This window comes from Pseudophryne corroboree, chromosome 9 (genome assembly GCF_028390025.1).
Source record: "Pseudophryne corroboree isolate aPseCor3 chromosome 9, aPseCor3.hap2, whole genome shotgun sequence".
Taxonomy (NCBI): Eukaryota; Metazoa; Chordata; class Amphibia; order Anura; family Myobatrachidae; genus Pseudophryne; species Pseudophryne corroboree.
In genome coordinates this window covers 456,595,953-456,621,361 of record NC_086452.1, presented here as the reverse complement: position 1 = coordinate 456,621,361, position 25,409 = coordinate 456,595,953, and the positions used below count along the sequence as shown (strand labels likewise).

General features: G+C 47.9%; 1 protein-coding gene across 2 annotated transcripts in view; it reads left to right on the top strand.

Annotated features, from left to right (window-relative positions):
• Positions 1-24,284, top strand: part of NR2C2 (nuclear receptor subfamily 2 group C member 2) — a 41,591-nt gene extending 17,307 nt beyond the window's left edge. The window contains exons 2-15 of one of the 2 annotated variants that reach the window (XR_010187056.1): positions 3,375-3,464; positions 4,317-4,514; positions 5,816-5,918; positions 6,379-6,558; positions 7,735-7,882; positions 8,808-8,901; positions 8,999-9,132; positions 9,499-9,676; positions 17,116-17,237; positions 17,347-17,486; positions 17,681-17,818; positions 19,354-19,459; positions 20,221-20,621; positions 22,541-24,284. Coding sequence is in view for 1 of the 2 variants with exons in the window: in XM_063941239.1 (XP_063797309.1) it covers positions 3,393-3,464; positions 4,317-4,514; positions 5,816-5,918; positions 6,379-6,558; positions 7,735-7,882; positions 8,808-8,901; positions 8,999-9,132; positions 9,499-9,676; positions 17,116-17,237; positions 17,347-17,486; positions 17,681-17,818; positions 19,354-19,459; positions 20,221-20,395 (1,788 nt within the window). In the remaining variant the exon portion in view is untranslated. Of the gene's footprint in view, positions 1-3,374; positions 3,465-4,316; positions 4,515-5,815; positions 5,919-6,378; positions 6,559-7,734; positions 7,883-8,807; positions 8,902-8,998; positions 9,133-9,498; positions 9,677-17,115; positions 17,238-17,346; positions 17,487-17,680; positions 17,819-19,353; positions 19,460-20,220; positions 22,357-22,540 lie in introns of those variants that run through there. The other variant, XM_063941239.1, reaches the window with a different exon arrangement.
• Positions 24,285-25,409: the final 1,125 nt, after the last annotated feature.

Genomic DNA, 25,409 nt, shown 5'->3' with positions numbered 1-25,409 from the left:
ATAGGGTGACCAGCCGATGCATCTGAAGATGCGATCCGGACCACTTGTCCAACAGATCCCACTGAAAGGTCCTCGCATGGAACCTGCCGAAGGGAATGGCTTCGTATGACGCCACCATCTTTCCCAGGACTCGCGTGCAGTGATGCACCGACAACTGTTTTGGTTTTAAGAGGTTTCTGACCAGAGTCACAAGCTCCTGGGCCTTCTCTTCCGGGAGAAACACCTTCTTCTGGTCTGTGTCCAGAATCATGCCCAGGAAGGGCAGACGCGTCGTAGGAATCAGCTGCGACTTTGGAATATTCAGAATCCAGCCGTGCTGTTGTAACACCTCCCGAGAGTGTGCTACGCTGATCAGCAACTGCTATCTGGACCTCGCCTTTTTGAGGAGATCGTCCAAGTATGGGATAATTGTAACTCCTTGCTTTCGCAGAAGCACCATCATTTCTGCCATTACCTTGGTAAATATTCTCGGTGCCGTGGACAGACCAAACGGCAACGTCTGGGATTGGTAATGACAGTCCTGTACCACAAATCTGAGGTACTCCTGATGAGGTGGATAAATGGGGACATGATGGTAAGCATCCTTTATGTCCAGAGACACCATAAAATCCCCCTCTTCCAGGCTCGCAATGACCGCCCTGAGCGATTCCATCTTGAACTTGAACCTTTTCAGGTAAATGTTCAGGGATGTTAAATTCAATATGGGTCTGACCGAACCGTCCGGTTTCGGAACCACAAACATTGTGGAATAGTAACCCCTTCCCTGTTGAGGGAGGGGAACCTGTTCCACCACCTGCTGGAGATATAATTTGTGAATTGCCGCTAACACTACTTCCCTTTCTATGGGGGAAGCTGGCAGGGCCGATTTGAGGTAACGGTGAGGGGGCATCACTTCAAATTCCAGCTTGTATCCCTGAGACACAATCTGTATAGCCCAGGGATCCACCTGTGAGCGAACCCACTGGTGGCTGAAATTTCGGAGACGTGCCCCCACCGCTCCTGGCTCCACCTATGGAGCCCCAGCGTCATGCGGTGGATTTAGTGGAAGCCGGGGAGGACTTCTGTTCCTGGGAACTAGCTGTATTGTGCAGCTTCTTTCCTCTACCCCTGCCTCTGGCAAGAAAAGACGCACCTCGGACTTTCTTGCCTCTTTGCGATCGAAAGGACTGCATTTGGTAATACCGTGCTTTCTTAGGTTGTGAGGGAATATATGGCAAAAAATTTGACTTCCCAGCCGTAGCTGTGGAAACCAGGTCCGAGAGACCGTCCCCAAACAATTCCTCACCCTTATAAGGTAAAACCTCCATGTGCTTTTTTAAATCGGCATCACCTGTCCATTGCCGAGTCCACAGGACCCTTCTGGCAGAAATTGACATTGCATTTATTCTAGAGCCCATTAGGCAAATGTCTCTCTGGGCATCCCTCATATATAGGACAGCGTCTTTTATATGCCCCAGGGTCAGTAATATAGTATCCTTGTCCAAGGTATCAAGTTCCTCAGACAGAGTATCTGTCCATGCTGCTACAGCACTACACATCCAGGCCGACGCAATTGCCGGCCTCAGTAGGGTACCTGAATGTGTATAAACGGACTTCAGGATACCTTCCTGCTTCCTATCAGCAGGATCTTTTAGGGTGGCCGTATCCTGTGACGGCAGGGCCACCTTCTTAGATAAGCGTGTCAAAGCTTTGTCAACCCTAGGGGAGGATTCCCAGCGTAACCTGTCCGTTGGCGGGAAAGGGTACGCCATAAGTAACCGTTTGGAAATCTGCACTTTCCTATCAGGAGAATCCCACGCTTTTTCACATAACTCATTTAACTCATGTGAGGGGGGAAAAGTCACTTCTTGCCTTTTTTCCCCAAACATATAAACTCTCTTGTCAGGGACAGGGTTTTCCTCTGAAATGTGCAACACATCCTTTATTGCTATAATCATGTAGCGGATGGCTTTAGCCATTTTAGGCTGCAACTTTGCATCATCGCCATCGACACTGGAGTCAGAATCCGTGTCGATATCTGTGTCAACAATCTGTGATAGTGGGCGCTTCTGAGACCCTGACGGCCTCTGCGCTGTAGGATCAGGCATGGGTTGAGACCCTGACTGTCCCAAGGCTTCAGCTTTATCCAACCTTTTATGCAAGGAGTTTACATTATCATTTAACACCTTCCACATATCCATCCAATCGGGTGTCGGCGCCGTCGGTGGAGACACCACATTCATCTGCACCTGCTCTGCTTCCACATAGCCTTCCTCGTCAAACATGTCGACACAAGCGTACCGACACACCACACACACAGGGGATGCTCTATTTGAGGACAGAACCCCCACAAGGCCCTTTGGAGAGACAGAGAGAGAGTATGCCAGCACACACCCCAGCGCTATATGACCCATGGATTACACAGTAACTTAGTGTTTACCCAGTAGCTGCCTGTATTAGTGATTTTGCGCTAAATTTATGTGCCCACGGGGGAGTGTATTTTCGCTTTGCAGGAGTGCGAACGCCTGGCAGCCGAGCGCCTGCAAACGCATTTTGTGCAGAACAAGACCAGCCCTGTAGTTACTTATCCTGTGCGATGATTGCTGCGACGAGTGACACTGTAATGACGTCAGATACCCACCCAGCAAACGCCCGTCCACGCCTGCGTTTTTCCAAATACTCCCAGAAAACTGTCAGTTGACACCCAGAAACTCCCTCTTCCTGTCAATCTCCTTGCGTTCAGCTGTGCGATTGGAATAGTCGCTAGAACCAGTGCAAAACCACAAAGGACTTCGTACCCGTACGACGCGCGTGCGCATTGTGGTGCATGCGCAGATTAGCCGTTTTTTTTTCACTGATCGCAACGCAGCGAACAACGGCAGCTAGCAATCAACTCTGAGTGATCCCCACAATGGTGGCATCACAATATTGGCACAGCTGAAAGGATTACATTTTCAGTCATTGCAAAAATAAGAATCTCCGGCAGCTTTGCTGATAAAAGGGGTTAATTGTAGAATTGTTGGCTGAGCATCCGCTATCTCCAGTACTCCCAACAAGAACACAGTACACACCTGCTGCTTCACCAAGTGATTTGTAAATGTTTAGCACTTTGTGCTGATTCTCAGACAAATAATGTTGCAGTAACTCCACAAACAACCTTGAAACTCTAAATCCATGTCATCTGGTGGGAGAGGGGAAGTAAGAGTGGAAGTAATGGGCAGCTGGCTCTGCAGGGTGAAGGTGCATTGTGCACATTATTACTGGGTTCTACAAATCCACTCGCCTGGTTTGATTGCAGTTTCTTTGGGTATAGGGCTTGCTGGCTACATGGTACTGGCCGCCAACGTCTGGCATTAAATGAAACCTCTTCTGATCTGTATTCATCCTCTTGTCAGGTTCAGGAATCTTCAGTGATGACCAGCTCCTCCCAGCGTATCCAGATAATCTCCACCGACTCCACCATCTCCACTCCGCAGCGCATCCAGGTATTTCACTTCACTCGAATGATCTGTCTACCGTCGTGGTATGCTGCATGTGTATATAATGTATATCACTTAGTGTGTCACCCCTTACTATGGGTGGTTATTGCTTTTCCACCACCTGCACGATGGGTGTTACTAAGCTTATCCCAGGAACTGCTCTGCTTTGTTCCCAACGCTCCACCAGTTACGTAATACAGATCAGAAAATTAATTCCACCCAACAGCAGAGTATTCCAGATTGGCGCTTATCCTGTGTGTTCTTGCTGTGGTAATATCACTGCCTCCTAGTGAACCATGGGGGGTGATTCCGAGTTGATCGTAGCTGTGCTAAATTTAGCACAGCTACGATCATTCACACTGACATGCGGGGGGACGCCCAGTACAAGGCTACCCCGCCTTTGCACTTCAAGAGTAGCTCCCGGCCAGTGCAGCTTTAGCGTGCTGGCCGGGAGCTACTCATCCCTTCTTGGCCCGCAGCGGCTGCGTGTGACGTCGCCATTCCGCCCCCTCCCGCCCAGCGATTGCCTCTGCCTGTCAATCAGGCAGAGGCAATCGCAGCCCTGCTATACGGCCTTCGGCCGTGCATAGTGGTGCCAATAACTTCATTTCGCCCCATTGGCATAAATATTGCAATTAACAGTGAAACGCGTTGTCACAGGCCTACGTCACTGGAGATGTAATTGAATTCCCCATAAACACCTTAGATCCTATGTGTACTTTCATCCACCCGGCTTCTGCAGTGTGATAGTATGTTCCTGAGTGAGTGTGATGTTTTCAATGGATTTCCTTTCTGATTCGCAGAGGAACATGGCCCCTGATATCACTGGGGTCTATAACACCCTCTATGTCTCTGCAGATTGTGACCGACCAACAGACCGGGCAGAAGATCCAGATTGTGACGGCTGTAGATTCCACTGTGTCGCCCAAGCAGCAGTTTATCCTGACCGGTCCTGATGGGTCTGGGGCAGGGAAGGTGATACTGGCTACTCCAGAGTCTCCCAGTGCCAAGCAGCTTATCTTCACCACCGAGAACATTGTGCCAGGGAGGATACAGGTACGGGAGGGGCCACATGCTGTCCTGAGCGTTTCTGGAAGTACAGTCACAATAATTAGGTGGTAAAAGAGAACTTGCGGATCTGTCTGGTCCGCCTGTTTAGAGTAAATGGTGTATCATATTTGTAAAAGTCCGACTCCAACATAATCCTGTGCTATAAGGAAAAGGGTATCCGGACTCCAGGTCGACAGCACAAAGGTCGACACACCTTAGGTCGACGCCAATTGGTCGACACACCTTAGGTCGACATGGACAAAAGGTCGACATGGAAAAAGGTCGACATGAGTTTTTCACGATTTTTTTCTTTTTTTGAACCTTTTCATACTGAACGATCCACGTGGACTACGATTGGAACGGTAAAGTGTGCCGAGCGAAGCGGTAGCGGAGCGAAGACACCATGCCCGAAGCATGGCGAGCGAAGCGGTGCACTAATTGGGGTTCCCGGTCACTCTACGAAGAAAACGACACCAAAAAAACATAAAAAAACTCATGTCGACCTTTTTCCATGTCGACCTTGTTCCTGTCGACCTTTTGTCCATGTTGACCGTTTGTCCATGTCGACCTAAGGTGTGTCGACCAATTGGCGTCGACCTAAGGTGTGTCGACATTTGTGCTGTCGACCCTCAGTCCCAGACCCAAGGAAAAGATGCCTGAAATCTCGCTGTTATCTCACCCTAACACCCCAAAAGTACATTCACATTTATAATTGTAATTCTGTTGCTTGCTACAGTTCATATGTAAGCCACGGTATGAATGCTGCAGGGACTCCTATTTGCCCCCAGGGAGCTCTCCGTCACCCATCATTGATATTGGTTACTCTCTTCAGAGTTCCCATTTCATATTTCCGTTTCCCAGACACCAGAGATGTTTTCCCCTGACCATGGAAGGGCTGCTGAATGCAGCAGGCATTTGCCATGGCTCAGATCATCAGAAAGGTCTTTTCCTGGTGCCCACCGGGAATGCTTCCTTCCAGCCTGTGTCGGCTGTGAAGGCCCTCTGAGGAGGTGATTGGAGAAGGTGTCTGTGATTCAGGCCATAATGGAATGTAATTGCTGGTGCTCTGGATACCTATGTGGTGGAGCTCGCACAGTTTGGGGAGCGGACTTTAGCCATGTTGTAAACTATAGGTCCCCAAGGTTGTGATCTCTACAGCATCATCAAGGGGTCATAATATAACCCGCAGTCTGTGACCCTTCCCCCAACTCCCCTACCCCCTACAACCCTGGAGAGAAGGATTCAGCAGTAAGTATGGCAGTCCCCATGTCAGCATATTATGTGTGTTGTTCTCTATGTTCCCTCAGATAGTAACCGATGCAGCCTCTGTGGAGCGACTGCTGGGAAAGGCGGAAGTGCAGCGGCCGCAGATTGTAGAGTACTGCGTAGTGTGCGGGGACAAAGCATCAGGTCAGTCTGCATTAGCGATGATCAAATGTAGCACATGACTTCTGGATCTTCCCGTAAGCAAGTCTAAGCACGCGCACACACACACACCAACATAAGTCCTTATCTCTCCCATGCACACACTCTGTACAAGATTCTGCCTAATGCTGGTTCTACTTCAAGTAGAAAACCCCTTTGGGCATGTATGTATAGACTTACATGAGTGACGTCCACGTATGAGTACTCTGGATGGCTAGAACTGGTATACTACACCCTGCTCCCACGCCGGGGTGAATACTCTGTGGTTTGTAACTGAGAATCAGAGGCCTCATTAGTAGATCTATGCTTCCTAACAGAGCAGCAATATAAAGTGGAGGGAACGCCAAGCGATGTATTTTACTCTTACGTACCTATTGAGTTAGTACACATCTAATTCTTGCCTCGCTGTTTCTTTTGTTCACAAAGTGCTGGTTTTCTGCCTCAGGTCGTCATTATGGTGCTGTTAGCTGTGAAGGATGTAAAGGCTTCTTTAAAAGGAGCGTCCGAAAGAGCCTGACCTATAGCTGTCGCAGCAGCCAGGACTGCGTCATCAACAAACATCACCGGAACCGATGCCAATTTTGCCGTCTTAAGAAATGCTTAGAAATGGGCATGAAAATGGAATGTGAGTTTGACTGCTCTCTCGGGGTGTGGGCAATGTGTCATGGTTGTGTCTGAGCCCCTGCTTCATTACTGTGTGTGTGTGGGCTGTGGGGGGTATTGTGTGGTGCATTCTCCCATATTCTGGATAGTGCACAAATAATCAATCTAATTGGGTTTTACAGGGATAGTATTTCTTCAAGGCAAAAAGACATAAAGTCTGCATCATTTACTTCCATCCTGCAATAGTATGAGTCATCTCTTTAAGGGAGAAACCTCATTACTGCTACTGCATAATTATTGGTTACTGTATATATGCATTCCGACACACACACACACACACACACACACACACACACACACACACACACACACACACACACACACAGGCCTGGTGCAGAGCTGAACGTATGCCTGTCTGCGGAGCGTATTTTGTGTGTTATCACGCTGCGCATGCTCCAAGACCAAGCGTATGCAAGTATGGGCGATGCAGAGTCTTACGTATTTCACATATCCACTTGCGACTCAGGAGGCGGAACTGCGCTGCGACGCATCTTCTCACCTAGGCAAAGCTTAGAGGACGTTAGCTGGAACTGCAAGCTGTTCTCAGTTGCACCAAGTATATGCTGCTGTGTAAGTGATGAGGACCAAGCATATAGGCAGAGGACAGGCACGCTTCAAGATGTGGTTACTATGAGGTTACCATAAGGTTAAAAAGGGGGCAGACTAGATGGGACAAGTGGTTCTCATCTGCTGTCACATTCTATGTTTCTGCATCAGGCCAAACTTACTTGGTAACCAGGGAATATCCTATGAAAACAGCGTTCTAGAGATGGCCAGGCTGCGTGCATTGTATAGAAGTTTATTTATCCGCAGTCATTTATATTACGCACACATATTCTGTAGCAATGCTTTACAGAGAGTATTACAGTCCCTGCCCTAGCAGAGATTACACTCTGTATTCCTGATAACATGGACACACATACATACTAGGGTTCATTTTTACCAACAGCCAATTAACCTGCCTGCATGTTTGTGGAGTGCGGTCATTTTGTGGTTTTAGTGTTATGGTGGATCCATTTTTAAATGCATCAGAGGCTTCTGTTGGTTGAGCAGTTGGGGGGGGGGGTGTGTGTGTGTGTGTGTGTGTGTGTGTGTATATAAGCTGAAAGTTACAAGCAGGGATCTCTGTCTGTCTTAGCGGTGCAGAGTGAAAGGAAACCTTTTGACATCCAGCGGGAGAAACCCACAAACTGCGCAGCATCGACGGAAAAGATCTACATCCGAAAGGACCTGAGGAGCCCTCTCATAGCAACCCCAACATTTGTATCTGACAAAGATGGCGGGAGGTCAGTATCCACTGCTGTGGGTGGGGTATCACAATCACTGTAACAGGAAACCAACTGTATTCAGGGTCTCGGTCACTAGTTCCCCCTTCACACCGCCGCTTAGACCCGGGTTAACTCTGGTCAGGATTTTAGTGTAAAAGGGGAATTAAAGCATCACTGATCTTAAAATATAACTTGATAAAATATGTATAAATGAAAGTGAAATGTACGATGTGTCCTTGTTAGCTAAATTAGTGCAAGCTGTTTTTCTATTTAATCCCTTGATAGGTTTAATTATTTAAACACTTTTATAGGTAAATGAACTTCTACAGAGTTGGACGCAGGACCACAGAATGCAATTTTGTGTAGAATTTGTCATTTTCTGAATGCACATAACACCCTTCCACATTTTCAGTTGCATGTCTTCGATTTGGGCCCCACATGCTTGCGTTGGCGAGTCACAGAAGTTTAGGCCATGAAAACGAAAGCCAAACATTCCTCTTAGGGATGGGTTAGACTCAGACACAAATACACAATTTATGTATCTCCACAAGTTGCTCAGACCGTGATGACGACTGACGCATTTTTGCGGCAGACGCATCTTTATGCCAGATGTAATATTGGACATACGTTGAAAGATGCGCAACTGAAGATACAGCTGCGGACTCAGATTGGGATAGAGGTTTTTGTCGGCGTATCCAACTCTAAATGAGGCCAAATTAAAATGCTTCACTCATGAAACATTTACAGTATTCCTTCATGACCTAAACTTCTCTCTTAGTCATTGTCATTTTGAAATAGGATTTTACATGTCAAATACACAGTTGTCTGTCTTTTATTGTGTGATCATGTTCTTGATGTATCACTATTCCTGCGTTGTGAGCACTATGAAATATACTGTTGGGTTTACCTCTGTTCCTTTTGTACCCATATGGGGTGACGGTAGACAAGCAGGACTACTAGATCCAGGGATGTTGGTGAATATTCAGCAGCCCGTCATCCGAGATGACGGCACCGTGGTCCTGTCGGCAGATTCCAAGGTGAGCCAGCATCCTAATGATTCCATTTGCGTTGTTAACATTCGGGAGTTTATTGCAGCGGATTTATAAATAAATGAATGTAATTTACTTCCATCAGACGGAAACAAGTCAGAGCGGGCTGGGAACACTCGCAAACGTTGTGACTTCGCTCGCCAACCTGTCCGAGTCACTGAGTAACGGGGACACATCGGATGTCCAACCAGAGGACCAATTCTCCAGTGAGATCACTCAGTAGGTACCCGATCAGGGTATGTATATAATAGGGTGTGATGCAGCGTGTTTGTCTAGGGCAGGAAGGAACAGTAAAGGGATTATATGTACTGTAAAGCTCTATACCTAAATGTGTCAATGTTTATGTCTAGTCATAGATTATAGTATGTCAGGCATCTGTTATCTGCAGCTGTAAGGTTATTGTAATATTCGTATTGTCCTATAGAAGTTTTGGTTTTAGAGTATCAACATCGCCCCTAAAATGCCGAGAGCTTTAGGTACGGGGTGTCACTTTTTTGTTTTTATTTTTATTTTTTTTATTTTTTTAAGTGTAAAAATACGTAACTCCTCTTAATGAGGCTGTAACACATTAACTCCTTTTTATAGGGCATTTGATACCTTAGCAAAAGCACTTAACACAACAGATGGCACTGCTGGACAGAACCTGACGGATGGTATGGACACTGCAACAGGAGGGAACATTCATGTAATTAGTCGGGATCAAGCCACCCCTATACTTGAGGTGGAGGGACCCCTTCTGTCAGACACCCATGTCACATTTAAGGTTGGTGATGGTGTTTTCGTAGAGGTAATAAATTCAGCAAAATAACTTATTGTTGGGTTGCCAGGTATATCACGCACGCCACACACACACACACACACACACCCGGCGCTGTCCACTATGAGATTCTCAAAGCTGGTTCTTCATCAAGTAATTTGTTCTGTGTGAGGCACCAGCATCCAGTCCTGGATGGTGCAATTATCATTAGATGGCATTGCTCCACCCTGTGCTGAAGTCTCTTATCTAATGCTCTGACTACAATTTCTGTGGTGCTTGAAATTTGCAGTGCAAACCAGTATTTACTTATAAGCTATGCTGTGATTCCCCAGTGCAAACCAGTATTTTCTTATAAGCTATGCTGTGATTCCCCAGTACTAACCAGTATTTACTTATAAGCTACGCTGTGATTCCCCAGTACTAACCAGTATTTACTTATAAGCTATGCTGTGATTCCCCAGTGCAAACCAGTATTTTCTTATAAGCTATGCTGTGATTCCCCAGTGCAAACCAGTATTTACTTATAAGATATGCTGTGATTCCCCAGTGCAAACCAGGATTTACTTATAAGCTATGCTGTGATTCCCCAGTACTAACCAGTATTTACTTATAAGCTATGCTGTGATTCCCCAGTACTAACCAGTATTTACTTATAAGCTACGCTGTGATTCCCCAGTACTAACCAGTATTTACTTATAAGCTACGCTGTGATTCCCCAGTACTAACCAGTATTTACTTATAAGCTATGCTGTGATTCCCCAGTACTAACCAGTATTTACTTAGAAGCTACGCTGTGATTCCCCAGTACTAACCAGTATTTACTTAGAAGCTACGCTGTGATTCCCCAGTACTAACCAGTATTTACTTATAAGCTATGCTGTGATTCCCCAGTACTAACCAGTATTAACTTAGAAGCTACGCTGTGATTCCCCAGTACTAACCAGTATTTACTTCTAAGCTATGCTGTGATTCCCCAGTACTAACCAGTATTTACTTAGAAGCTATGCTGTGATTCCCCAGTACTAACCAGTATTTACTTATAAGCTACGCTGTGATTCCCCAGTACTAACCAGTATTTACTTATAAGCTACTAGGTGCTTCATCGCGCCCTACGGGCGCTCTTCACACCGTCGCAAGGGGCTACGCCCCCTTAACCCTTGCATGCCTTTCTGGGGTTCAATATTTGTGTTATATGGAGTATCACCTGCATTCCTTTGTTAGTGGTTAAATATTGCACAATGAAAGGGTGTGCGATGGTGAAGGAGGCGCAGCCCCTTGCGACGGCGTGAACAGCACCTGCAGACCACAATGTACAGAATGTAGCGGGTGCGGGGGGTACTGCGGATGGTGTCTGTAGATGCTGCGGATGGAGGGGGGGCGGAAGTGGGGGTGGGGCCCGGATGGGGAAGGGTTGGGAGGTGCTGCGGGTGGGGGAGGGGCAGAGGAGTGGGGGATGCAGATGGGGGAGGGGTCCGGAGGCACTGCAGGTGGGGGAGGGGCAGGGGTGCCATGGGTGGGGGAGGGGCAGGTGTGGGGATGTTGCAGATGGGTGAAGGGTTCCGGAGGTGCTGTGGGATGGGAAGGGGCGGGAGTGCCACTGGTGGGGTAGGGGTCCGTAGGCGCCATGGGTAGGGGAGGGGCAGGTACGGGTGTTGCGGCAGATGGGGAAGGAGGTCCGGAGGTGCTGCAGGTGGTGGTGGGGCAGGTGCGGGGGTGCCATTGGTGGGGGAGGGGTGGGTGAGGGGGGGACCGCGGATGGAGTAGGGTGTCTGCAGATGCTGCGGGTGGAGGGGGGCAGGTGTGGGGGAGACATATAAGGGGGGTGAATGGTGGAGGGGGCCTGGAGATTGCTGGGGGTGGTGAAGGGGCGGAGGAGTGGGAGCCGCGGGTGGTGTAGGGGGTCTGGAGGCACAGCATGTGGGGGAGGGGTGGAGTGCCGCATGTGGTGGAGGGGAAGGTGCGGAGGTGTGGTGCATTGGGGAGAGGTCTGGAGGTGCTGCGGGTACTGTACCTGCCAAAAAGGTAGTTGGAGGGTATGCAGTAACAGGGTCAGAACAGGGGTGACGGGGTCAGAACAGGGGTGACGGGGCCAGGACAGGGGTGACGGGGCCAGGACAGGGGTGACGGGGCCAGGACATGGGCGACGGGGCCAGGACAGAAATGACAGGGACAGGATAGGGGTGACAGGGTCAGTGTAGGGGCGGCAGGATCAGGACAGGGGTGTCAGGGCCAGTATAGGGTTGACAGGGCAAGCACAGGGGTGACAGGGCCAAGATAGGGGTAGCAGGGCCAGCATAAGGGTGACAGGGCCAGGATAAGGGTGAAAGGGCCAGGATAAGGGTGAAAGGGCCAGGATAAGGGTGGCAGGTCAAGGCCAGGGGTTACAGGGACATGACAGAACACAGGGCACGGGAGAGATTGGTATTAGGGACAGAACAGTGGTGACAGACAGATGTGTCTTACCGGAGTCACTGCTGCTGGCTGCTGCTGTTCCACTCCAACCTGTTGGCATCTGCTGCTGGTGGAGACTTGGCATGGCTGACTCTCTTAGGCTGTATTCCTGCTTCCTCTGCCCGTCCGCATCACTCCCCCCCTCCTCAGTCACACACCGCAGACCTCGCGCAGCTGCCGGGCACTGTGGTAAGGTGAGACTGGGAGTGACTGGTTAGCCCCCAGGAGATGCTGCGGCTGGAGGGAGGAGGGGGTCATAGCATGCACGTGGCGCAAACCTCACGGCTGCTGGGCACTATGGTAAGGGGAGACTGGGAGTGACTGGTTAGCTCCCAGGAGACGCTGATGCTGGAGGGAGGAGGGGGTCAGAGCCTGCAAGCAGCGCGGACTTCTGCAGCGCTACCCGCCGGCTAAAGTGTGTGAAGGAGCTGGGCGCAACTCACTGCGGGTGGCAGCGCTGCAGCTAGCGGTGGGGTCGCAGGGGCTGGAGATAACAGAGGCAGTACGGAAAGTGCACAGCGGCTGGTGACCCACAAAACTACAGCTAAGAAGCGTGGAGTGTGCCAGAATGTGACGCTCCTCCCTGCCAGAGAGACCCTGCTGAGTATGCTGATGTGGGGGTCAAGTATGGCATACCCCCTCACACCCCCCCATACCTCCCAAATGTCCCAATTTTCGCGGGACAGTCCCATTTTTTGGGGTCTGTCCCGCTGTCCCACCCGCGGGTCGCAGTGTCCTGCGGTGGGGGGGGGGGGGGGGAGCAGTTGGAAAGCTCCTGTACTCGCTGTTCTGCTTAGCAGATCTGCGGGGAATAGTGGAGACAGAGGGAGAGGGGGCATCAGGGGGTACGGATTAAGGGGGGGTTCCAGCAGCAGAGCCGGATTAAGGGGGGGGGGCAGGCGGTACGTACCGTTGGCCCCACAGTTTTGGGGGGCCCCCTGGCTGGAGTAGCTCTGTCCCAGCTCAGAAGCTCCCCCGTCCTGCCAGCAACAGCGGCAGCGGCAGCATTGTGCTACAGTCAGCACACGCTGCTGCGTATTGGCAGGTCTGTGGTGTTGCAGGGAGGCAGCAGTCTCCCTGCTTTCTTCTGCCTGTGCGGGTGTGTAGGGGGGAGCGACCACCTCCTCTGGATTTACCTCTAGCTGAGGGGCCAAAATACCATAAAAAAAAAAAAACCAAAAAACAAACAAACCGGAATTTGCATAATGGGGCGTGGCCTCGCGGGCCGCGATTAGGCCACGCCCCCAACCCACAGCAGGCACAGCAATGAGATAGGGCTCCCCTGTCTCAAGTACCCTGTGCCCCCCGGACTCATAATCAGCCCCTGGGGGCATGCCAGCAGCTCACAGAGCGCTGGGCATGCCCCCTCACTGACGAAAACGGGGGCCCTCCCGCGAAGCCACGCCCCCTTTTCGCCGTGTGTGTGTGTGTGTGTGTGTGTGTGTGTGTGAAAGCTGGGAGGTATGCACCCTGCCTGTGCCATGTCCATACTATCTGCTTCTGCAGCTGCTCCTAGTGTCCTATAGATTTGGCCAGATCTGTGACTCATTTGACTAACTCCGCCCACTGTTGTGACTCCGCCCAGCGTTAGCAAATGAATCACAAGATCACAGAATAGGGCTATTATATAGGAGATTCTGTGATTCCCCAGTACTAAGAAAAAAAAGCAATTGTTTCCCCAGCACACTGAATGGATAACAGTAACCAGATATAAATCCCACATGATAATAGAATTCAGAGATCTTCGTTACACATTTGCGCAAATGTGTGGTTAAGCCCCAAAGCCGCATCAAGGCCTCTCTGTATATTTGGGGTCCCTAGCGCTATATCTAGGTGCAGGGTGTGGCACCCCAAAACACCAGAATGAGCCAGAAAGCACAGCGTGACATACCAGTGTAAAAAACTATAGTGTTAATAAATTAGTATTTAGGAAGCCGAAGCTATAGAGGGGGTGATACAAACATGAAATGTAATTAAAATAGAGAAATAGTGTTAGAAAATTAATAAGTGAAAAGTGTTAATAGAATGTAAAGGTATGCCACACTAAAGCCATCCAGCTCAGCCAGTCCAGAGGCACCACACCTCACACCTCCATTACCCCAATCTGGGTCTTATATTAACCAGCAAGGAGTCACATGATAATGGCTCCTTACTAAAATATGTCTAAGCTAAGAGCTACTTACCTTGGAGCAACCCCATAATGCTCCATGTGGCATGTCAGGGCCTGCACCTCCTCCTAATGCAGAAACCTCTCTGCCTCTCACAACATACATATAGATTGGTAAATGCTCAATTAGCTTAGTGATATCATTCAGGTGCTAGTTTTTTACACTGGTATGTCACGCTGTGCTTTCTGGCTCATTCTGGTGTTTTGGGGTGCCACACCCTGCACCTAGATATAGCGCTAGGGACCCCAAATATACAGAGAGGCCTTGATGCGGCTTTGGGGCTTAACCACACATTTGCGCAAATATGTGTAACGAAGATCTCTGAATTCTATTATCATGTGGGATTTATATCTGGTTACTGTTATCCATTCAGTGTGCTGGGGAAACAATTGCTTTTTTTTCTTGCTCAGAAATACCCCTTCCTTTCGAGCACCTGAATGATATCACTAAGCTAATTGAGCATTTACCAATCTATATGTATGTTGTGAGAGGCAGAGAGGTTTCTGCATTAGGAGGAGGTGCAGGCCCTGACATGCCACATGGAGCATTATGGGGTTGCTCCAAGGTAAGTAGCTCTTAGCTTAGACATATTTTAGTAAGGAGCCATTATCATGTGACTCCTTGCTGGTTAATATAAGACCCAGATTGGGGTAATGGAGGTGTGAGGTGTGGTGCCTCTGGACTGGCTGAGCTGGATGGCTTTAGTGTGGCATACCTTTACATTCTATTAACACTTTTCACTTATTAATTTTCTAACACTATTTCTCTATTTTAATTACATTTCATGTTTGTATCACCCCCTCTATAGCTTCGGCTTCCTAAATACTAATTTATTAACACTATAGTTTTTTACACTGGTATGTCACGCTGTGCTTTCTGGCTCATTCTGGTGTTTTGGGGTGCCACACCCTGCACCTAGATATAGCGCTAGGGACCCCAAATATACAGAGAGGCCTTGATGCGGCTTTGGGGCTTAACCACACATTTGCGCAAATATGTGTAACGAAGATCTCTGAATTCTATTATCATGTGGGATTTATATCTGGTTACTGTTATCCATTCAGTGTGCTGGGGAAACAATTGCTTTTTTTTCTTGCTCAGAAATACCCCTTCCTTTCGAGCACCTGAATGATATCACTAAGCTAATTGAGCATTTACCAATCTATATGTATGTTGTGAGAGGCAGAGAGGTTTCTGCATTAGGAGGAGGTGCAGGCCCTGACATGCCACATGGAGCATTATGGGGTTGCTCCAAGGTAAGTAGCTCTTAGCTTAGACATATTTTAGTAAGGAGCCATTATCATGTGACTCCTTGCTGGTTAATATAAGACCCAGATTGGGGTAATGGAGGTGTGAGGTGTGGTGCCTCTGGACTGGCTGAGCTGGATGGCTTTAGTGTGGCATACCTTTACATTCTATTAACACTTTTCACTTATTAATTTTCTAACACTATTTCTCTATTTTAATTACATTTCATGTTTGTATCACCCCCTCTATAGCTTCGGCTTCCTAAATACTAATTTATTAACACTATAGTTTTTTACACTGGTATGTCACGCTGTGCTTTCTGGCTCATTCTGGTGTTTTGGGGTGCCACACCCTGCACCTAGATACAGGTTGAGTATCCCATATCCAAATATTCCGAAATACGGAATATTCCGAAATACGGACTTTTTTGAGTGAGAGTGAGATAGTGAAACCTTTGTTTTTTGATGGCTCAATGTACACAAACTTTGTTTAATACACAAAGTTATTAATAATATTGTATTAAATGACCTTCAGGCTGTGTATATAAGGTGTTTATGAAACATAAATGAAATGTGTGAATGTAGACACACTTTGTTTAATGCACAAAGTTATAAAAAATATTGGCTAAAATTACCTTCAGGCTGTGTATTTAGGGTTTATATGTAACATAAATGCATTCTGTGCTTAGATTTAGGTCCCATCATCATAAGATCTCATTATGGTATGCAATTATTCCAAAATACGGAAAAATCCGATATCCAAAATACCTCCGGTCCCAAGCATTTTGGATAAGGGATACTCAACCTGTATAGCGCTAGGGACCCCAAATATACAGAGAGGCCTTGATGCGGCTTTGGGGCTTAACCACACATTTGCGCAAATATGTGTAACGAAGATCTCTGAATTCTATTATCATGTAAGATTTATATCTGGTTACTGTTATCCATTCAGTGTGCTGGGGAAACAATTGCTTTTTTTTTCTTGCTCAGAAATACCCCTTCCTTTCGAGCACCTGAATGATATCACTAAGCTAATTGAGCATTTACCAATCTATATGTATTCCCCAGTACTAACCAGTATTTACTTATAAGCTATTCTGTGATTCCCCAGTACTAACCAGTATTTACTTATAAGCTACGCTGTGATTCCCCAGTACTAACCAGTATTTACTTAGAAGCTATGCTGTGATTCCCCAGTACTAACCAGTATTTACTTATAAGCTATTCTGTGATTCCCCAGTACTAACCAGTATTTACTTATAAGCTACGCTGTGATTCCCCAGTACTAACCAGTATTTACTTAGAAGCTATGCTGTGATTCCCCAGTACTAACCAGTATTTACTTAGAAGCTATGCTGTGATTCCCCAGTACTAACCAGTATTTACTTAGAAGCTACGCTGTGATTCCCCAGTACTAACCAGTATTTACTTATAAGCTATTCTGTGATTCCCCAGTACTAACCAGTATTTACTTATAAGCTATTCTGTGATTCCCCAGTACTAACCAGTATTTACTTATAAGCTACGCTGTGATTCCCCAGTACTAACCAGTACGCTGTTGTCTCCTGTTCTATTACAGCTAACTATGCCCAGCCCCATGCCAGAATACCTGAATGTGCACTATATCTGTGAGTCGGCGTCTCGCTTGCTCTTCCTGTCCATGCACTGGGCACGGTCCATCCCTGCCTTCCAAGCCCTGGGGTAAGTACAGACACACCGCTCACTGACTGCCTGTCACTGGCCTATCCTATATGACTGGTCCGGCTCCCTATAGTGTCTAGTCTGAAACGTGAACTCTGATCTCTTCCAGGCAGGAGTGTAACACAAGTCTCGTGCGTGCCTGCTGGAATGAGCTTTTCACGCTGGGCCTTGCGCAGTGTTCACAAGTGATGAGCCTCTCCACCATTTTGGCGGCCATTGTTAACCATCTGCAGAACAGCATCCAGGAAGGTATGTGTCCATAGACTCTGGGTTCTGTGTCCTGCGGTGAAATGCAGCCTATTGTTACCAGGCTGTAGGAGCCGCAAGAGAACCGGCAGACTCCATCTCTGGAGGGTATCTTTGTTTGTGTTGGTTGTGGCCTCTGTGAAGACCCTGACGTTACTGACGTTTATATGCTATAATAAGAGATTTGTCATTTGCAGACAAGCTTTCTGGCGACAGAATAAAGCAGGTGATGGAGCACATATGGAAACTCCAGGAGTTCTGTAACAGCATGGCCAAACTGGACATTGACGGATATGAATACGCCTATCTGAAGGCTGTGGTTCTCTTCAGTCCAGGTTAGAGACATTCACCTGTTCATGATCTTACACTGGGCCTAATTCAGACCTGATCGCTAGCAGGCGATTTTTGCACTACTGCGATCAGATAGTCGCCGCCTACAGGGGGAGTATATTTTCTGCTGTGCAAGTGTGCGATCGCATGTGTAGCCGAGCGGTACAAACATATCTTATGCAGTCTCTGCGCAGCCCAGGACTTACTCAGCCGCTGCGATCACTTCAGCCTGTCCGGGACCGGAATTGACGTCAGGAACCCGCCCTGCAGACACATGGGTACGGCTGCGTTTTCCCAACCACTCCCTGAAAACGGTCAGTTGACACCCACAAAAGCCTTCTTCCTGTCAATATCCTTGCGGTCGCCCGTGCGAACGGATCCTTCGCACAAACCGATCCGCTTTGTATCCGTGTGACACGCCTGCACATTGGGGTGCATACGCATGCGCAATTTGGACCTAATCGTCCGCTGTGCGAAAAATGCACAGCAGCGACAAGGTCTGAATTACCCCTCATTGTTTTTTCCTGGGTTCTGGTTTCTCAGTTTATAGTTAGATCTGCAGATGTTGTATTATTCCAGTACAAACCCAGTTATCTGGGGCAATATCCCCTATAGGGAACCTAAGCTGGAAACTGCGTTTATTTGTAGTAACAGGTGTTGGTGCTGCATGATGGTGCTTTGGTCCGCGATGTCTAAGTCATGGCAGCGCCAAGTAACGGGGGTGGTGGGGTTAATAATAATCTGCCCTTTACATCATGTCTGCTTTAGTTACAATATACTGGCCTATTCCATTTGAAGAAGTAGAATATAGATTCGTGTTACAACATTGGGGGTCATTCCGAGTTGATCGCTCGCTAGCAGTTTTTAGCAGCCGTGCAAACGCTATGCCGCCGCCCACAGGGAGTGTATTTTAGCTTAGCAGAAGTGCGAACGGTTGTATCGCAGAGCGGCTACAAAAATTTTTTGTGTCGTTTCAGAGTAGCTTTAAACCTACTCAGCGCTTGCGATCACTTCAGACTATTCAATTCCGGATCTGACGTCACAAACCCGCCCAGCCACGCCTGCGTTTTCCCTGGCACGCCTGCGTTTTTCCGCACACTCCCTGAAAACGGTCAGTTGTCACCCAGAAACGCCCACTTCATATCAATCACTCTGCGGCAAGCAGTGCGACTGAAATGCATCGCTAGACACCTGTGCAAAACTACATTGTTCGTTGTGCCCGTACGTCGCGCGTGCGCATTGCGCCGCATACGCAGAACTGCATTTTTTAGCCTGATCGCAGCGCTACGAACAAATTCAGCTAGCGATCAACTTGGAATGACCACCATTGTTACTTATGTGTAATAATTGAGGGTGGTCTGTCATGCGTAGTGGGAGTGGGTGCGCGCTTCTCACAACAGATCCTACCGCAGTGACTTGGATGGGGCAGACCACCAGGAGAGGACCACAATGGCGAGGGGGGTTGGTTCAGGTTACGCTTAGGGAGGGCTGAGGTGATGCCTTTTTGCTAGTAAATAATCTCTGGTAACTTCCCATACAGATCACCCGGGTCTCTCCGGAACGCAACAGATTGAGAAGTTTCAGGAAAAGGCACAAATGGAGCTTCAGGACTATGTGCAGAAAACCTACCCAGAAGACACCTACAGGTAACTTATCACACACACACCGGAACGCCGAGGCTGGATCTCTTACTGGACTTGTCCCCTACACACCGGAGCTGTGACTTTCAGCCCGATTCTGAGTCTTGCGCAGTTTCCTATGCGGCCACATCTAGCACTTGCTACCATACTGTGCGTGTGTCCTAGGCTGCCTTTGCATCTTTGGAAACGAATACACGATTCAGAGTCGCACTGATCTCCGGTTTTCCTCTGCGGGTGCTAAATGGGTGTTTCTGGGTGGCAACTGAGGGGAAAGAAAACCTTCTCTTGGGTGTGCCATGGGCATGTAGACAGAGTTACACACTATTCCAAGTCCTGAGTATACATTCTGGGTGCCAAATTCAGACTAACATCCTGCACCTAGTGGGAAGTATGTGTCGGTGGTTGTCATGGCAACTGCTCTTGTGTACGGAACAGTACAAAGTAGCGCGGTGTGATCGCATATTCATTAGTATGTGTGTATAGTCTCCTTAGCATACCATTTGTGATTCATTCGCATGCAGTATGCAGTGGCATTTGTACCTGCATGCGACTTGGAACCAGGCCCTGGATCACTTAGAGCAGTGGTCACCACCCCACAGTGGAATGGACTAGCGTCTGAAGATGCAACCTCCGTGGTGATAACTATTTCCTGATTAGACTCCGCCTTCAGCCTGTGTAGGCCTTGGTTACACTCATGCATTCATTATAGCTCATTGTGTCATGGTTTTCACTGTCCTTTCCTAACTCTCCCCATATGTCCCCCACAGACTGGCCCGAATCCTGGTACGCCTCCCGGCTCTCAGGCTCATGAGCTCCAACATCACAGAGGAACTTTTTTTTACCGGCCTTATCGGCAACGTCCCCATCGATAGCATAATCCCGTACATCCTGAAGATGGAGACCGCAGAATACAACGGGCAGATCACCGGGACCAGCGTATAGCCGGAACTAGCTACTCTCGCACGGATCAAGCACTTTTAAAACGTACTCTTTTTAGGGTGTGAGAATGCGCAGTCACATTTGGGGGAACACCTACACAGACCCCCATTGAGGAGAACATGCTGCACCCCCCTATAACCCCTCAGCCAATGAACGTTCATTAGCCGTGACCCTTTCCCACTTTACCTGGACAGCAATGCAGTATATACAGCCATAAGCAGATAATCAGGTAGGAACATTTCTTACCGTTTCATGTCTACAGGATATAATAACAAGCGTTTGTAGCCTAGAGGCAGTAACGCCACCTCAATACCGGACGTTATAAAATTACAGGAAGATCTAATCTATTTCAAGCTATGCCTTAGTAAGGTCACCGGTTCCTCTTGAGTGAATAGTCTGGGTTTGGTTCGGTTACAATACTGGTAATGGCTACACGAGTAACGTGTTTGCTGTGACCTGAGGAGCAGGTAATCTGAAAGATGTAACCGGATGTGTCGGAAAGGCAAGAAGACAAGAGTCATTTGTAAGCTGTGAGATGGTCATCCTCCTTTCAATGGTGGCTATTTACTAAGGTATGCAGAATCTCATAGCAACCAATAAGCAAGCAGCGTTTATTGGCGGCGTTCTCGTTCGGCTAAGTACCGGCAGCCTCTCAGCGCTGTGAGTTTCTGCAGTGTTCCACCCTGCAGCTTTATCTTCGTATATTACTCTGCTGGATTCCTATACACTTCAACAATCTCAGACCCGTGTCAGGTGAAGCAAAGGTGCAATATCTAGAGAACGCTGGCAAAGCGGAGTTGGTTTCCCCCATTTAGAACCACGCTCCCCGTTTCCTTTCTGTGGACTGTATCTTTAATTTGTGACCCATCCTTACGAGCACCCACTGACTGCTTATTGTGCAAAGCCGCTTGTATTAACCCAGCCTGGGCACGGAAAGCTGACTGACTGTCAGACCTCATTTTCTACTACAATAGTACTTAGGTTGCACCGGACAATCATCGATGGAATGAGATGGGTAAAGCATTACCAGCTGTCTCAGGCTTGTAGTATTGCATTCAATTTATAATTTTTTGTCCTGACGGGAACCCTAAGCTCGCAGGTGGGAGTACTTTTTGCCGGGAACCCTAAGCTCGCAGGTGGGAATACTCTCTGCCGGGAACCCTAAGCTTGCAGGTGGGAATACTCTCTGCCGGGAACCCTAAGCTCGCAGGTGGGAGTACTTTCTGCCGGGAACCCTAAGCTCGCAGGTGGGAGTACTTTCTGCCGGGAACCCTAAGCTCGCAGGTGGGAGTACTTTCTGCCGGGAACCCTAAGCTCGCAGGTGGGAGTACTTTCTGCCAGGAACCCTTAGCTCGCAGGTGGGAGTACTTTCTGCCGGGAACCCTAAGCTCGCAGGTGGGAGTACTTTCTGCCGGGAACCCGGAGCTCGCAGGTGGGAATACTCTTCGCCGGGAACCCTAAGCTCGCAGGTGGGAGTACTTTCTGCTGGGAACCCTAAGCTCGCAGGTGGGAGTACTGTCTGCCGGGAACCCTAAGCTCGCAGGTGGGAGTACTTTCTGCCGGGAACCCTAAACTTGCAGATGGGAGTACTCTCTGCCGGGAACCCTAAACTCGCAGGTGGGAATATTCTCTGCCGGGAACCCTAAACTCGCAGGTGGGAGTACTTTCTTCCGGGAACCCTAAGCTCGCAGGTGGGAGTACTTTCTGCCGGGAACCCTAAACTTGCAGATGGGAGTACTCTCTGCCGGGAACCCTAAACTCGCAGGTGGGAATATTCTCTGCCGGGAACCCTAAACTCGCAGGTGGGAGTACTTTCTTCCGGGAACCCTAAGCTCGCAGGTGGAAATACTCTCCGCCGGGAAGCCTAAGCTTGCAGTGGAGTCACACTGTCCAGAACACAATTTAAAGATGAAAATGAGATGTATACCAGAGATTAAAATGTCCATTTTTATTTATATATGAAATCTCATGAACTTACTAGTTTTTCACACACACTTAAAAAAAAAAAAAAAAAAAAAGGCAACTATCTATCCTTCATGGCGTATGTACAGCTTCATTGCAGTATGACTGTTTTAATATCCCAGGCACTTATTTGATATGTATATTTATAACTTATTGAAATGTGTTTAATTTGTCCCGTTTCTCAAGGCCGGAAATGCAATTGGCAAATTGTTTCTCTGCAGCTGAGACCGTTTACAAAGCAGCTGCACGGGGAGACTGACAGACACGGAGCAGGTTATTGCAGCGAACCAGTTACCCATGCACAGCGGGAGCAGCCATGTTGTATCTGAGAATGCGTTCTGTCTAGTGACATCATAGGGTTAAATTCATTAGACGTGAGCTTGCCGCGAATTGCTTAACATGGCTTAGATGTCTGCAGTCGCAACTTTTTGTTAATCAGTTAGAAATCCACGTTAATTGCGGCTTTTAGCTGGCACCTCCAGAGTGGGTGAAAAGTGGGAAAATAAATTGTTATGGCAAAGATGTCCGGACACAGTGAAGTACCCCTCGGACGTCCCTCCCAATAAATAATAATGTATTTAGACATTTGTAAATACGTAAATATGGCCAATAAAGACATGTCATTTTCTCTTAAACAGAATAATGGGCTAAATGATATGGGACTTGTGTATAGAGGTGTTGTATGGATGTGAAGTAGGTTTTTGAACTTCCAGGTGGGGATTACAAGTGCTTTTCCCAAACTTCTCTATAGACACTTTTTAATTCACTTTATAGACGTTTTAATGCATTCCAAAATACTGTAGACACAATTATTTGCTGAAATACACTTGCTGGATGTCAGCTTCCACATTTACCATGTAACAGTCTCCAATACAATGCTTATGACCACTAACAGCCTCCTACACTGTTCTGGTACATTATTTGTGACTTTTTGGGGGTTCAGGATGATTTCCCTACATTTTGTACGCTTACCCCGAGGTCTCCAACTGCACAATCATCGCTGCGTTACCGACATGTTGCCGTTTGCAGTTAAACTTGCACGGATGGCGGGAACAGGCTTGGTGAAAATAGTCACCCGCGACTTCCGGCTACAGAACTCGTGGTTAATTGATTTCAGCCCCTTGTGATTTTTTTTACTCCTATATCTTCTTGGCCATTAGTTGAGCTTTGAATATGGCAGTGGATAAGTGGAATAGCCTCCTATCAGGGGTGGTAGAGGCTAAGACAGTAGAGCATTTTAAACATGCATGGGATAGACATAAGGATAACCTTACAAATAATGAGGGATCAAATGGGTTGTGGGTACCATAATGTTATAAATAGGGGTTAGACTAGATGGGCCGAGTGGTTCTTATCTGCCGTCACATTCTGTGTTACACTATGTGGAGATGTACATTTTAAAAGCACTTTGAAAGTTTTGCATATCCACAGAACTGTCAAGAGAATTTGCTTCTGGCTCTTGTATAGAAACTTCTGTGATATTGGTGAGGTACTAGAATGCTACTTATCACTCTCCTTTTCTGTACTTAGGGGGTCATTCAGACCTGATCGCACGCTAGGTTTTTTCGCTGCGATCAGGTCAGAACTGCACATGCGTATGCACCGCAATGCGCAGGCGCGTCGTACGGGTACAAAGCGGTTCGTTGCTGAGCGATGGATTTAACGAAGAATCCATTCGCACAGCCGATCGCAAGGAGAGTGACAGGAAGAAGGCGTTTGTGGGTGCCAACTGACCATTTTCTGGGAGTCGTAGGGAAAACGCAGGCGCGTCCAAGCGTTTTCAGTGCGGGTGTCTGACGTCAATTCCGGGCCCGGACAGGCTGAAGTGATCGCAGCGGCTGAGTAAGTTCTGGGCAACTCAGAAATGGCACAAAACGTTTTTGTACCGCTCGGCTACACAAGCGATCGCACACTTGCAAAGCGAAAATACACTCCCCTATAGGCGGCGACTATCTGATTGCAGCACTACAAAAAATAGCTAGCGAGCGATCAGGTCTGAATTAGGCCCTTAGTGGGTAATTCAGATCTGATCGCTGGGCTGTGTTTTTTTGCTGTCCTGCGATCAGATAGTCATCGCCTACAGGGGGAGTGTATTTTCGCTGCACAAGTGTGCGATCCTATGTGTTAGCAGAGCTGCTAAAAATCAGTGTGTGCTCAGCCCAAGACTTACTCTTCCAGTGCGATTGAATCCTGCTGATCGGGGCCGGAGCTGACGTCCGACACCCTCCCTCAAAACGCTTGGACACATCTGCGTTTTTCCGGACACTCCCTGTCAGTTGTGACCCACAAACGGCCTCTTCCTGTCAATCACCTTGCGTACGCCCGAGCGAATGGATCCTTCGCACCATCCCGTCACTATCTGGTGATGCCCGTTGTAGCTGTCCGGTGCGCCTGCGCATTGCGGTGCGTACGAATATGCAGTTTGGACCTGATCGCCTGCTGTGCAAAAACGCACGGCAACGATCAGATTTGAATTACCCCCTTAGTGCTGATCTGCCCTTGCTCTAGTGTAAAACTGAAAATTGCAGATGGGAATAGTTTTAAGTTACATTTTTTAGTCTATTTGCCCAGTGAGTTTTTCATCTGACCGAAAAAGACCAATTGTAAATTTGTCAGCGTTTTCCAGCTCTGAACCTTGAATACACCAAGATATTTCCAGTTGGAATATTTAACTTTAGAGGGGTTTTTTCCCCGCTGTGTGTTCCATCCAGCTTATCCCTCTCGTATGACTTAAGAAGTCAAGTAGTTCCGGCGGTACATATTGAGAATAAGGCAACCTTTTGTTTCCTCAGTAAGGTATGCCTCTCAAAATTCCAAAAGTTGTTTGAGATGCTGTAGATTCCTAAAGCTGGGTACATACTACTGGATTTGTCGTGCAGTACCTGAGATCACTGCACCACCTTGTGTAGTGTGTACTCTCAGTTCATCATTAGATGAATTGTGTGGTCGCATCGTATGGGATGTTGTGTTGTACGATGTAGCATTCCCCGCACAAAATATTTTGTGTCATCGTACAGCGGGTCATGCAGTGTGTAGACTGACACAATATATTGTC